General features: G+C 39.1%; 1 protein-coding gene and 1 long non-coding RNA gene across 2 annotated transcripts in view; one reads left to right on the top strand and one right to left on the bottom strand.

Annotated features, from left to right (window-relative positions):
* LOC128692197 (uncharacterized) overlaps positions 1 to 12,674 on the top strand; it is a 43,135-nt gene that overhangs the window by 29,318 nt on the left and 1,143 nt on the right. Inside the window, 7 exon segments of the mRNA XM_070080013.1 lie at positions 1,871 to 2,050; positions 2,317 to 2,459; positions 2,969 to 3,157; positions 3,479 to 3,691; positions 8,047 to 8,261; positions 8,698 to 8,846; positions 11,618 to 12,674. The exon segment at positions 11,618 to 12,674 is cut by the window's right edge and continues 930 nt beyond it. Coding sequence (XP_069936114.1) covers positions 1,871 to 2,050; positions 2,317 to 2,459; positions 2,969 to 3,157; positions 3,479 to 3,691; positions 8,047 to 8,261; positions 8,698 to 8,846; positions 11,618 to 12,674 — 2,146 coding nt within the window.
* The window catches only part of LOC138851198 (uncharacterized), a 21,358-nt gene continuing 10,995 nt past the window's right edge, over positions 2,312 to 12,674 (bottom strand). Inside the window, exons 2-3 of the long non-coding RNA XR_011391050.1 lie at positions 2,935 to 3,139; positions 2,312 to 2,433 (exon numbers count right to left, since the gene is read on the bottom strand). This is a non-coding gene — a long non-coding RNA (uncharacterized lncRNA). The remainder of the gene's footprint in view (positions 2,434 to 2,934; positions 3,140 to 12,674) is intronic.

The following is a 12,674-nucleotide window of genomic DNA, read 5'->3' as shown; positions in this document are numbered from 1 at the left end:
CTCAGCCTAGTAAAGTTTTTAAGTGATGCTCGATTTTTCAACTTTGTATAGTAGTACAGTGGACCCTCAGTTAATGCCTTTAATCCATTCCAGAGAGCTAGGCTTTAATCGATTTAGCCTTTAACCGAATTAATTTTCCCCATAAGAAATAATGGAAATCCAATTAATCCGTTTCAGACACCCAAAAGTAATAAACAAAATAATTATTTTACATGAAATATACATTTCCCTACACAGAAAACAATGATACATGAAGAATAAAACAATAATAACATCACACTTACCTTTATTGTGGACTTGTTGATGAGTGATGAAACAGGAGAAGGGCAGAGGATGAAGATGTTCTATTGTTTGGAAGGGGAATCTCCTTCCATAAGGGCTTCAGGTAATAAGTCCTTTTCTGGCTTGTGTCCTGGGAGTATCTTCTCCTCTTCAGTAATGTAGGTTCTGTTTGGCATTTTCTTCCTAAACAATCCTTTATCGTCACAATTGAACACTTGGGGTTTTAATTTTTCAGCCTCTATGTACCCCTTAAAGTCCTGCACATATTTTTCAGCCGCTTTTTTGTCAGAACTGGCAGCCTCTCCATGCCTTATCAAACCATACCACCATCACAACCACTACCACCCTCTACCACCATCACAGTTGCTACCACCCTCTACCACCACCACTACCACCATCACAACCACTACCACCCTCTACCACCACCCCTTTCGTATTTTTCTACAAACTTTTTTTTAAATTATATGTTTCTCACATTCTTTACCATAGGGCTGGCACTAGAAGCTGTCTTGGGGCCCTTGGTGGCTTATTTAGCAGTTACAAGCACCAAAAACAATGGAATAATACAAAATGTATCGCATGTACGCGAGGAATCGTCTTCACTGGCTTTGTAAACAATGGCACACTGGTTGGTACACAGAGTGAGTGGCCGGGCCTGCTAAGGGCGCCGTGCCGACATGTTTGGGACGAAAGCTCCTAACCGAGTTTTTAGGTGTTATCCGAGCCAATTTTTTTACGCCAAAGCGAGGCGTTATCCAATTTTGGCGTTATCCACTGCAGGTGTTAACTGAGGGTCCACTGTATTTATTTGTGTCAAGCATTTATGCTCAGTGCATTTATCATTTTGTGAATATTTTTGATGGCTGTAAGTATTGAGTGACCTACATGGTCAGTGTATATTTAAACATTTAACAAGTCTTTCTAACCATCCTAACTTTTTTTTTCTTTATGCTAAAAATTATGTACCAAAGAGCTTCTTATATATATGATAAATGAGTTATATTGCTTCATATTAGTTTTTATTTTGTAGTAAATAATTGTAAGTTTGGAGGTGTTTTGGCAGGTTATGAAATGGATGTACGTACATTATTATACCATTGTTAGGTAAGACACGTGCAACAGTTTACCTGGAGTTTACCTGGAGAGAGTTCCGGGGGTCAACGCCCCCGCGGCCCAGTTTTGCCTACACAGTAGGCTTCTTCAGTCGAGTACAGAAAAGCTGATAGAAGCACAAGAGACGTGAAGACGATGTAATCAGTCTTCACTTCTCTTGTGCTTCTATCAACTTTTCTGTACTTGACTGAAGAAGCCTACTGTGTAGGTGAAACATTTCGATATAAAGATACCTAACTGTTGCATGTGTGTCTTACCTAACAACCTGTCGGTATTTTCTACCATTTTATTATTCACATTATTATACCATTGTTACTGTTCTAATATTTTAGTGTCTAATTTTCACAGTAGTATTCACTAATGCAAAGAATATAGCTCGAATTCTTGTAGCAGTCACAAGCAGTTTTGTAAATTTAGTTTCTCATTTGAATTTGACATAAAAATTAATAACATTCTCGTATCATGTTTTCTTTAGGTATGAAACGAGCAGAGAGGAGGAGGAGGAAAGTTAAAGCAGCTTCTCTGAATGATTCTCACCACCACCACCACCACCCACAATCTCGTGAAGTAGAATTAGCAACTCTTCGACAGTTGCCAATAAATAATAACTTTGTTACAGAAAATAATGTTCTCTATAACCTTCACACTTTTCCAGGTAGGTGAAAAATAAAAACATGTTTTGCTTATTACAGTATTCTATATTAATATCTTACATACACAGCTTTTAGCTGCACAATGAATAACAGTACATCTCAGTCTGATAAAAAGGCAACAGTATTGTACCCCTTGAATCTTCATAAAGATAATTTGATAAATCCTTTTCTTCATCTGTGAGAAGTATTTATTGCTGTCTTATTAAACATCCAGCTGTATATCTACAAAAAAATAAAGCTCAAGTATTTTTTCAAAATGTAATTTCAGGAGATGACCTGGATCTGCCCCATGTATCACGGCATTGTATCAACCTCACCAAGTTTCTGGATTGTGGAGCGTTTGGTGAAGTATTTGAAGGGACAGCCTGTGGACTGCCATGTTTACCTGAGGTCACAAAGGTGGCAGTTAAGGTATGAGTATCCATTAATTCTTATTTTTCATGTATACATGAGTATACATTTTATATGATTGGCAAATATGAGTACAGCCTCTCCTCACTTAGCGACGTACTCTTTTACCGACGACTCAGACTTACAACAGGCTCTCTGACCTGTATGCATACATAAATAATGTTTATTAGAGCTGATTTCTGCTATTTTGTTTAATACAATATATAGTACACTACTGTATAAACGTTTAAAAATATACCAGAAATGTTATAAATGGTGCAAAGGTGACATTAAAACACTATCAAAGATGGTTCACAAGCCCACTACCATTATAGCATGCTCCTCATTTAGCGACAAATTTGTTTACCAACATGGTCTTAGGAATGGAACTTTGTCGTTGAGTGAGGAGAGGCTGTATATTTTTTAGCCACTATATATATTGAAACTGAAAAAATATATGCATTTTCAACATTTTAAGAATTTAATTTTGTATTACTCTGTAAACAATGAGTGCCTTTGATGCTTGTCAGACTCTCCGTAAAGGAGCAACAGAGACAAAAAAAGCTGAGTTCCTGAAGGAGGCTCAGTTGATGAGTCACTTCCAGCATGAACATATCTTGCGTCTTCTGGCTGTATGTACAGACCATGATCCTTTCTTCCTTATCCTTGAACTGATGGAAGGTGGCGATCTTCTGTCCTATCTTCGTACAAGTCGTGGAGTAAGTTTGAAGTTTATTATTATTAATTTATACATAAGTTTGAAATTTATAGAAAATGTTAAGTCATATTCATATTGCAGGGTCAAATGTTTAGTCACATTCATATTGGATGGTGCCTTAGTGTCTGAAGTTTGAGCTGTCTCCCACAGAAGTAGAGTGACTCAAAAAAGAAGAAACACTGTCACTATCACTCACTCCACCACTCTCTTGCCAGAGGCATATTGATATTACAGCTCATATTTCCCTCCAAACTGCAGACAGTGTATGTAACAATGAGCATTATTGTATCCACCTTTTAAATCGATTCTATTCATTTTTTAGGTTGAGTGTAGCTTGACATTAGCAGACTTGGTGGCCATGTGTCTGGATGTGGCTAAAGGCTGTGTGTATTTGGAAGAAATGCACTATATCCACCGTGACTTGGCTGCAAGGAATTGTCTTGTCTCAACAACTGACCCTGAATCTCGTATAGTGAAAATTGGTGATTTTGGGCTAGCCAGAGATATATACAAAAATGATTACTATAGAAAAGAGGTACTGTATATCTATAGATCATTTTATTTATAACTTAATGCCATATTTATAAGAGTAGGCTTGTGAAATTCACGAGTGAAAAAACTTTAAACTTATTAAAATACCCCTAAAATTAATGAAGATTTTTATTTTTTTATATAATAAGTTATTATAGGTAGTAGGTTGGTAGACAGCAACCACCCAGGGAGGTACTACCATCCTGTGGTAGTAGGTTGGTAGACAGCAACCACCCAGGGAGGTACTACCGTCCTGCCAAGTGAGTGTAAAACTAAAGCCTGTAATTGTTTTACATGATGGTAGGATTGCTGGTGTCTTTTATCTGTCTCATAAATATGCAAGATTACAGGCATGTCTTGCTACTTCTACTTACACTTAGGTCACACTACACATATATGTACACGTTTATTTATACACACTCATCTGAGTTTTCTTTGATTTTATCTTAATAGTTCTTGGTCTTATTACTTTTCCTTTTATATCCATGGGGAAGTGGAATAAGAATCTTTCCTCCATAAGCCATGCGTATTGTAAAAGTCAACTAAAATGCCGGGAACAATGGGCTAGTAACCACTTTTCCTGTAAAGATTACTAAAAAGAATAAGAAGAAAATTGTCAAAGTGGGAAGTCTGAATGTGCGTGGATGTTGTGCAAATGATAAGAAAGAGATGATTGTGGATGTTATGAATGAGAAGAAACTGGATGTCCTGGCTTTAAGTGAAACAAAGCTGAAGGGGGTGGGAGAGTTTCAATGGAGAGGAATAAATGGGATTAGGTCAGGGGTTTCAAATAGAGTTAGAGCTAAAGAAGGAGTAGCAATAATGTTGAAGGATAAGCTATGGCAGGAAAAGAGGGACTACAAATGTATAAATTCAAGGATTATGTGGAGTAAAATAGATTGGATGTGAAAAGTGGGTTATAGTAAGCGTGTATGCACCTGGAGAAGAGAGAAGTGTAGAGGAGAGAGAGAGATTCTGGGAAATGTTGAGTAAATGCGTGGGGAGTTTTGAATCAAGTGTGAGAGTAATGGTGGTTGGGGATTTCAATGCTAAAGTGGGTAAAAATGTTAGAGGGAGTAGTAGGTAAATTTGGGGTGCCAGGGGTAAATGTAAATGGGGAGCCTTTAATTGAGCTATGTGTAGAAAGAAATTTGGTAATAAGTAATACATATTTTATGAAAAAGAGGATAAATAAATATACAAGGTATGATGTAGCACGTAATGAAAGTAGTTTGTTAGATTATGTATTGGTGGATAGAAGGTTAATGGGTAGGCTCCAGGATGTACATGTTTATAGAGGAGCAACTGATATATCGGATCATTATTTAGTTGTAGCTACAGTTAGAGTAAGAGGTAGATGGGAAAAGAGGAAGGTGGCAACAACAAGTAAGAGGGAGGTGAAAGTGTATAAACTAAGGGAGGAGGAAGTTCGGGCGAGATATAGGAGACTATTGGCAGAAAGGTGGGCTAGTACAAAGATGAGTAGTGGGGGGGTTGAAGAGGGTTGGAATAGTTTTAAAAATGCAGTATTAGAATGTGGGGCAGAAGTTGGTGGTTATAGGAGGGTGCGGGCAGGAGGAAAGAGGAGTGATTGGTGGAATGATGAAGTAAAGGGTGTGATAAAAGAGAAAAAGGTAGCTTAGGAGAGGTTTTTACAAAGCAGAAGTGTTATAAGAAAAGCAGAGTATATGGAGAGTAAAAGAAAGGTGAAGAGAGTGGTGAGAGAGTGCAAAAGGAGAGCAGATGAAAGAGTGGGAGAGGCACTGTCAAGAAATTTTAATGAAAATAAGAAAAAATTTTCGAGTGAGTTAAACAAGTTAAGAAAGCCTAGGGAAAGTATGGATTTGTCAGTTAAAAACAGAGTAGGGGAGTTAGTAGATGGGGAGAGGGAGGTATTGGGTAATGGCAAGAATATTTTGAGGAACTTTTAAATGTTAAGGAAGAAAGGGAGGCGGTAATTTCATGCACTGGCCAGGGAGGTATACCATCTTTTAGGAGTGAAGAAGAGCAGAATGTAAGTGTGGGGGAGGTACGTGAGGCATTACGTAGAATGAAAAGGGGTAAAGCAGCTGGAACTGATGGGATCATGACAGAAATGTTAAAAGCAGGGGGGGATATAGTGTTGGAGTGGTTGGTACTTTTGTTTAATAAATGTATGAAAGAGGGGAAGGTACCTAGGGATTGGCAGAGAGCATGTATAGTCCCTTTATATAAAGGGAAAGGGGACAAAAGAGATTGTAAAAATTATAGAGGAATAAGTTTACTGAGTATACTAGGAAAAGTATACGGTAGGGTTATAATTGAAAGAATTAGAGGTAAGACAGAATGTAGGATTGCGGATGAGCAGGGAGGCTTCAGAGTGGGTAGGGGATGTGTAGATCAAGTGTTTACATTGAAGCATATATGTGAACAGTATTTAGATAAAGGTAGGGACGTTTTTATTGCATTTATGGATTTAGAAAAGGCATATGATAGAGTGGATAGAGGAGCAATGTGGCAGATGTTGCAAGTATATGGAATAGGTGGGTTTTTTTTTTTTTTTTTTTTTTTTTTATTCGCCGGTATTCTCCCGGCCCGGGTCTTTTCCAAGTAGTGGTGACCCGGCCTTGGCTCCCTATCTGGGGAGTGTCTCGAGACTTAAGTCTCCCATGGGAGGAGGTACAGTACCTCCTCATCTTTGGGACCAAGTGTCTCCAGGCCTAGCCACATTCCCCGCCCTCACGGGGCTCGTAGGGAGAAGCTAGGCCTCTGGTCTGCCATCTACCCCGCCTCAAAGGGGCTCGTGGGGATGGCAGTCTTATGAGCTGCAGATGGTAGCAAGCTCAGCCCTCTCTGGAATAGGTGGTAAGTTACTAAATGCTGTAAAGAGTTTTTATGAGGATAGTGAGGCTCAGGTTAGGGTGTGTAGAAGAGAGGGAGAATACTTCCTGGTAAAAGTAGGTCTTAGACAGGGATGTGTAATGTCACCATGGTTGTTTAATATATTTATAGATGGGGTTGTAAAAGAAGTAAATGCTAGGGTGTTCGGGAGAGGGGTGGGATTAAATTATGGGGAATCAAATTCAAAATGGGAATTGACAGTTACTTTTTGCTGATGATACTGTGCTTATGGGAGATTCTAAAGAAAAATTGCAAAGGTTAGTGGATGAGTTTGAGAATGTGTGTAAAGGTAGAAAGTTGAAAGTGAACATAGAAAAGAGTAAGGTGATGAGGGTATCAAATGATTTAGATAAAGAAAAATTGGATATCAAATTGGGGAGGAGTAGTATGGAAGAAGTGAATGTTTTCAGATACTTGGGAGTTTACGTGTCGGCGGATGGATTTATGAAGGATGAGGTTAATCATAGAATTGATGAGGGAAAAAAGGTGAGTGGTGCGTTGAGGTATATGTGGAGTCAAAAAACGTTATCTATGGAGGCAAAGAAGGGACTGTATGAAAGTATAGTAGTACCAACACTCTTATATGGATGTGAAGCTTGGGTGGTAAATGCAGCAGCGAGGAGACGGTTGGAGGCAGTGGAGATGTCCTGTCTAAGGGCAATGTGTGGTGTAAATATTATGCAGAAAATTTGGAGTGTGGAAATTAGGAGAAGGTGTGGAGTTAATAAAAGCATTAGTCAGAGGGCAGAAGAGGGGTTGTTGAGGTGGTATGGTCATTTAGAGAGAATGGATCAAAGTAGAATGACATGGAAAGCATATAAATCTATAGGGGAAGGAAGGAGGGGTAGGGGTCGTCCTCGAAAGGGTTGGAAAGAGGGGGTAAAGGTTGTTTTGTGGGCTAGGGGCTTGGACTTCCAGCAAGTGTGCATGAGCGTATTAGATAGGAGTGAATGGAGGCGAATGATACTTGGGACCTGACGATCTGTTGGAGTGTGAGCAGGGTAATATTTAGTGAAGGGATTCAGGGAAACCGGTTATTTTTATATAGCCGGACTTGAGTCCTGGAAATGGGAAGTACAATGCCTGCACTTTAAAGGAGGGGTTTGGGATATTGGCAGTTTGGAGGGATATGTTGTGTATCTTTATATGTATATGCTTCTAAACTGTTGTATTCTGAGCACCTCTGCAAAAACAGTGATAATGTGCGAGTGTGGTGAAAGTGTTGAATGATGATGAAAGTATTTTCTTTTTGGGGATTTTCTTTCTTTTTTGGGTCACCCTGCCTCGGTGGGAGACGGCCGACTTGTTGAAAAAAAAAAAAAAAAAAAAAAAATTGTCATCTGTACAGTACTGAAAAAACATACATTGTCTTTACTTTTGATGAGTTCTGTGAGTTTTTCTATTCCCAGAGCCCAGCCTTAGGCTAGGCTTGTCTGGTCAACCAGGCATGTCTTATTTAGCAAAATCTTTTTTGTATAGGGAGAGGGGCTGTTACCATTGAGGTGGCTGTCTCCAGAATCTCTGGTTGATGGAGTGTTCACAAGTCACTCTGATGTTTGGACATTTGGAGTGCTGTTGTGGGAGATGTTGACTCTTGGACAGCAGCCATACCCTGCACGCACCAACCTTGAAGTGCTACATTATGTCAGGGGCGGAGGTCGCCTTAATCGTCCTCCCAATTGCCCAGAGGAACTGTAAGTTTTTTCAATACTCCAAAAAAATATATTATAGTTTAATTGCAAATGATTTATTAACATGATACATGTTAATAAATATTTTTTTGTGAATCATCCATTTCATATAATGTACTGTATTTTGAAAACAATACATTTAATATAAATGTCTGGGATCTATTTGGATTATATAAAATCTTGTTAAAATATTTTTCATAGATATTTTTTGTAAAGATCTATTATCTATTTCATTTCTTGCCTTAATTGTCATTGGACATTGTATTTTCTCCAAACTAATTTAAAAGTTATCACATTGTCTTGTTAGGACAATGCTAACCTTATTTATGAACTTAGTGTTCTCAGGTAAAGTTTTATGTAAGTGTCAGCATGCTCAAGTTGCAAGATAAAATAAAAATGCAGCAGATAAGTAGATAGAAGCTTCAACTTTTCTTTTTAGCCATAAACTGATGGAGCGATGTTGGAGCTACAGTCCAGAGAACCGACCAACTTTTAAAGAATGTCTTAGAGCACTATTGATGTTGGAGGAAACTATCTCAGCTTTGCCAGCCCTTGCAGTTCACAATGTTCACTATATTGGTTCAAATGGTAAGTAGACCATTCATATCTTCCATGCTTTGTGATTTATAAATTAATCTGTTTCTGATGAATTTGCTGCAGATCTTATTTTAATTGAGAGAACTGTAAAATGTCTTAGATGGTTGAACTGATTAACATGTTTCTTGTTCATTGTCTGGTAAAGAATTAATGCGTTGTGATTTGCTGTAAATTTTCATTACTAATTATGCCTGATTTTGGGCAGCATACGTAAATTGCAAAATATATGATGTCCTTGAATTTAGAAACAACTCACTCAGAAGTGTTCAAGAAATGGCTAAGTATTTTATCCACAGAGGTATATTACAGACCATTCTGGAGAAATACCCTGACTTTGCTAGCTGTAAATAAAGCATTACCACATATGTGCATGTGTGTGTGTGTGTGTGTGTGTGTGTGTGTGAGTGTGTACTCACCTATTTGTGGTTGCAGGGGTCGAGTCCTAGCTCCTGGCCCCGCCTCTTCACCGGTTGCTACTAGGCCCTCTCTCTCCCCGCTCCATGAGCTTTATCAAACCTCGTCTTAAAACTGTGTATGGTTCCTGCCTCCACTACGTCATTTTCTAGGCTATTCCACTGCCTTACAACTCTGACTGAAGAAATACTTCCTACTATCTCTCTGACTCATTTGTGTCTTCAACTTCCAATTGTGGCCTCTTGTTTCTGTGTCCCCTCCCTGGAACATCCTGTCCTTGTCCACCTTGTCTATTCCACACAGTATTTTATATGTCGTTATCATGTCTCCCCTGACCCTCCTGTCCTCCAGTGTCGTCAGGCCGATTTCCCTTAATCTTTCTTCATAGGACATTCCCCTTAGCTCTGGAACTAACCTTGTTGCAAACCTTTGTACTTTCTCTAGTTTCTTGACGTGCTTTATCAAGTGCGGGTTCCAAACAGGTGCTGCATACTCCAGTATGGGCCTGACATACACGGTGTACAGTGTATTGAATGATTCCTTACTAAGGTATCGGAATGCTGTTCTCAGGTTTGCCAGGCGCCCATATGCTGCAGCAGTTATCTGATTGATGTGTGCTTCCGGAGACATGCTCGGTGTTATACTCACCCCAAGATCTTTCTCCTTGAGTGAGGTTTGCAGTCTTTGGCCACCTAGCCTATACTCTGTCTGTGGTCTTCTGTGCCCTTCCCCTATCTTCATGACTTTGCATTTGGCAGGATTAAATTCGAGAAGCCATTTGCTGGACCAGGTGTCCAGTCTGTCCAGGTCTCTTTGAAGTCCTGCCTGGTCCTCATCAGATTTAATTCTCCTCATTAACTTCACATCATCTGCAAACAGGGACACTTCTGAGTCTAACCCTTCCGTCATGTCGTTCACATATACCAAAAATAGCACTGGTGTGTGTGTGTGTGTGTGTGTGTGTGTGTGTGTGTGTGTGTGTGTGTGAGTATGTGTGTGTGAGTGTGTGTGTATATGAGTGTGTGTGTGTGTGTATGAGTGTGTGTGCGTGTGTGTGTGTATGAGTTTGTGTGTGTGTGTGTGTGTGTGTGTGTGTGTGTGTGTGTGTGTGTGTGTGTGTATGAATTTGTATGCGTGTGTGTGTGTGTGAGAGAGACTCAACAATCAACATTTGCACCAATAACTCACTACAGTTGTGACCGGGTGTGGAAGTGTGAATTGCTCATTACTCTAAAATTTGTTCATGATTGCTGCCATGTATAAACGTAAGTAACCATTCTTACAGTATTCTTTACCTTTGTAACTTGTGAGTTCATTACCTTTGTAACTTGTGAGTTCATTACCTTGTTCCTAGTTCAGCCATCAAAACTTTGGAGCCCGGTCCCTGGACCCATTGTGTACCTCTGTAATCTGTAAATACCTTTGTAACTTGTCATGATTGTGACTAGACCTACCTGGAGTTCATTACCTTTGTAAATTGTGAGATCATTACCTTTGTAAATTGTGAATTCATTACCTCTGTAACTTGCTCAGCTTTGTAAATTGTGAATTCATTACCTCTGTAACTTGCTCAGCTATCAAAACTTTGGAGTCCAGTCCCTGGACCCATTATGTACCTCTGTAATCTTTTGACTACCGCCCACAGGATGGGTATGGGGTGACTACTGCCCACAGGATGGGTATGGGGTGCATAATAAACATATTAAACTAAAAACTTGTATAATATGTGGAATATGTCGTGCTTTTTTCTTACTCCTGCAGTTGAAATACTGTATGTAAAATTGAGAGTTGTTCCATCTTTTGCATGATATTCCCTTCAGCTTTTATATTGCCATAACTTGCTTGTTCTCTTGATATTTGCATCTTGATAAGTTTTTTATGTCTTCATTGCCACCAGATTCCTAATTTTTTACTACCACATAAAGGAATTCAAATGAAATGACTACTGATTTATGCTGATAAGTATTAAATTACTGGGTAAAAAATGAGAAATGTAAAGGTATTGGATAGAATGCCAAAGTTTGTGCTGTCATATATGCTTATGTTTGCTGTTTTAGGTAAATGTGGCCTTGATAACCTGGCTTATGCTGAAGATCCTGATCAGAATTACAACACTAACTCAGGTGGCGAATTTTGTTTTCATTTAGGCAGCTAATTCTTTGACAGTTTTCTAAATTCAGAATAGATAGACTTTCTGCATTTTTTTTTTTTAGCTTAGATATATAGTGAAACCTGTGAATTATGGCAAAGTAATATTTTCTTGCACAAGCAGAGAAAATTTCAACTAATTTTCTACTTCAGTATTACTTTCATTTCTGTTTAAAACTCAAATCCATTTACTTTAACAGGAAACTCCTTAGTTAGTGGGAATGATTGCTCGCCAAGTAATTCATGGTCAGCCCAAACAAGTGGCAGTGTTATCAACCTTGGAGGGAGAAATGGAAGTCAAGATGATGCAGGGAATGGAGTAGAAGTTGAAGAGTGCGATTCATTCTCAGGAGCAAGCACCCTACCTCTGACAGCTCCTTTAAGGAGGCATCAGCAATACCTACAGATGGTCAATGAACCATCACTGTCATCTCCACCAGTTTCTCCAAGATCACCTCCAGCTAGTCTTCCATTAGGTGCTGAAGCCTCATTTGACTTGCCAAGGTTTTCTGCACAAACCTCATCAGATTTTCCCCGTTCTCCTACAAGCCTCATCACAACAGCTCAGGTATCAATTCCATCCACTCCACTTAGCTCAAGTATTGCATCTCCTATTCCAGACTCTCCTACCAGTGTCACCTTTACTTTCCCATTGACCACAATGTCAAGTGTTATGTCTCCACAGCACTACCTCAAGCCATCAAATAGTAAGGTCTATACTGGACCTTGTTTACAAGCAGGCCCTTATGATAATGAAGGCCAAGACATTGACCTGGATTCCAATTACAATCCACTCTTGGATAATTCCTATGTAAACATGTCGGCTGGAGACTTAAAACAGCAAAGTGATTTAACAGGCCCTTATGATAATGAAGGCCAAGACATTGACCTGGATTCCAATTACAATCCACTCTTGGATAATTCCTATGTAAACATGTCGGCTGGAGACTTAAAACAGCAAAGTGATTTAACAGGCCCTTATGATAATGAAGGCCAAGACATTGACCTGGATTCCAATTACAATCCACTCTTGGATAATTCCTATGTAAACATGTCGGCTGGAGACTTAAAACAGCAAAGTGATTTAACAGGCCCTTATGATAATGAAGGCCAAGACATTGACCTGGATTCCAATTACAATCCACTCTTGGATAATTCCTATGTAAACATGTCGGCTGGAGACTTAAAACAGCAAAGTGATTTAACAGGCCCTTATGATAATGAAGGCCAAGACATTGACCTGGATTCCAATTACAA

The sequence above is a fragment of the Cherax quadricarinatus genome, unplaced genomic scaffold (genome assembly GCF_038502225.1).
Source record: "Cherax quadricarinatus isolate ZL_2023a unplaced genomic scaffold, ASM3850222v1 Contig80, whole genome shotgun sequence".
NCBI lineage: Eukaryota > Metazoa > Arthropoda > Malacostraca > Decapoda > Parastacidae > Cherax > Cherax quadricarinatus.
This window is presented reverse-complemented; position numbering and strand designations above follow the sequence as displayed.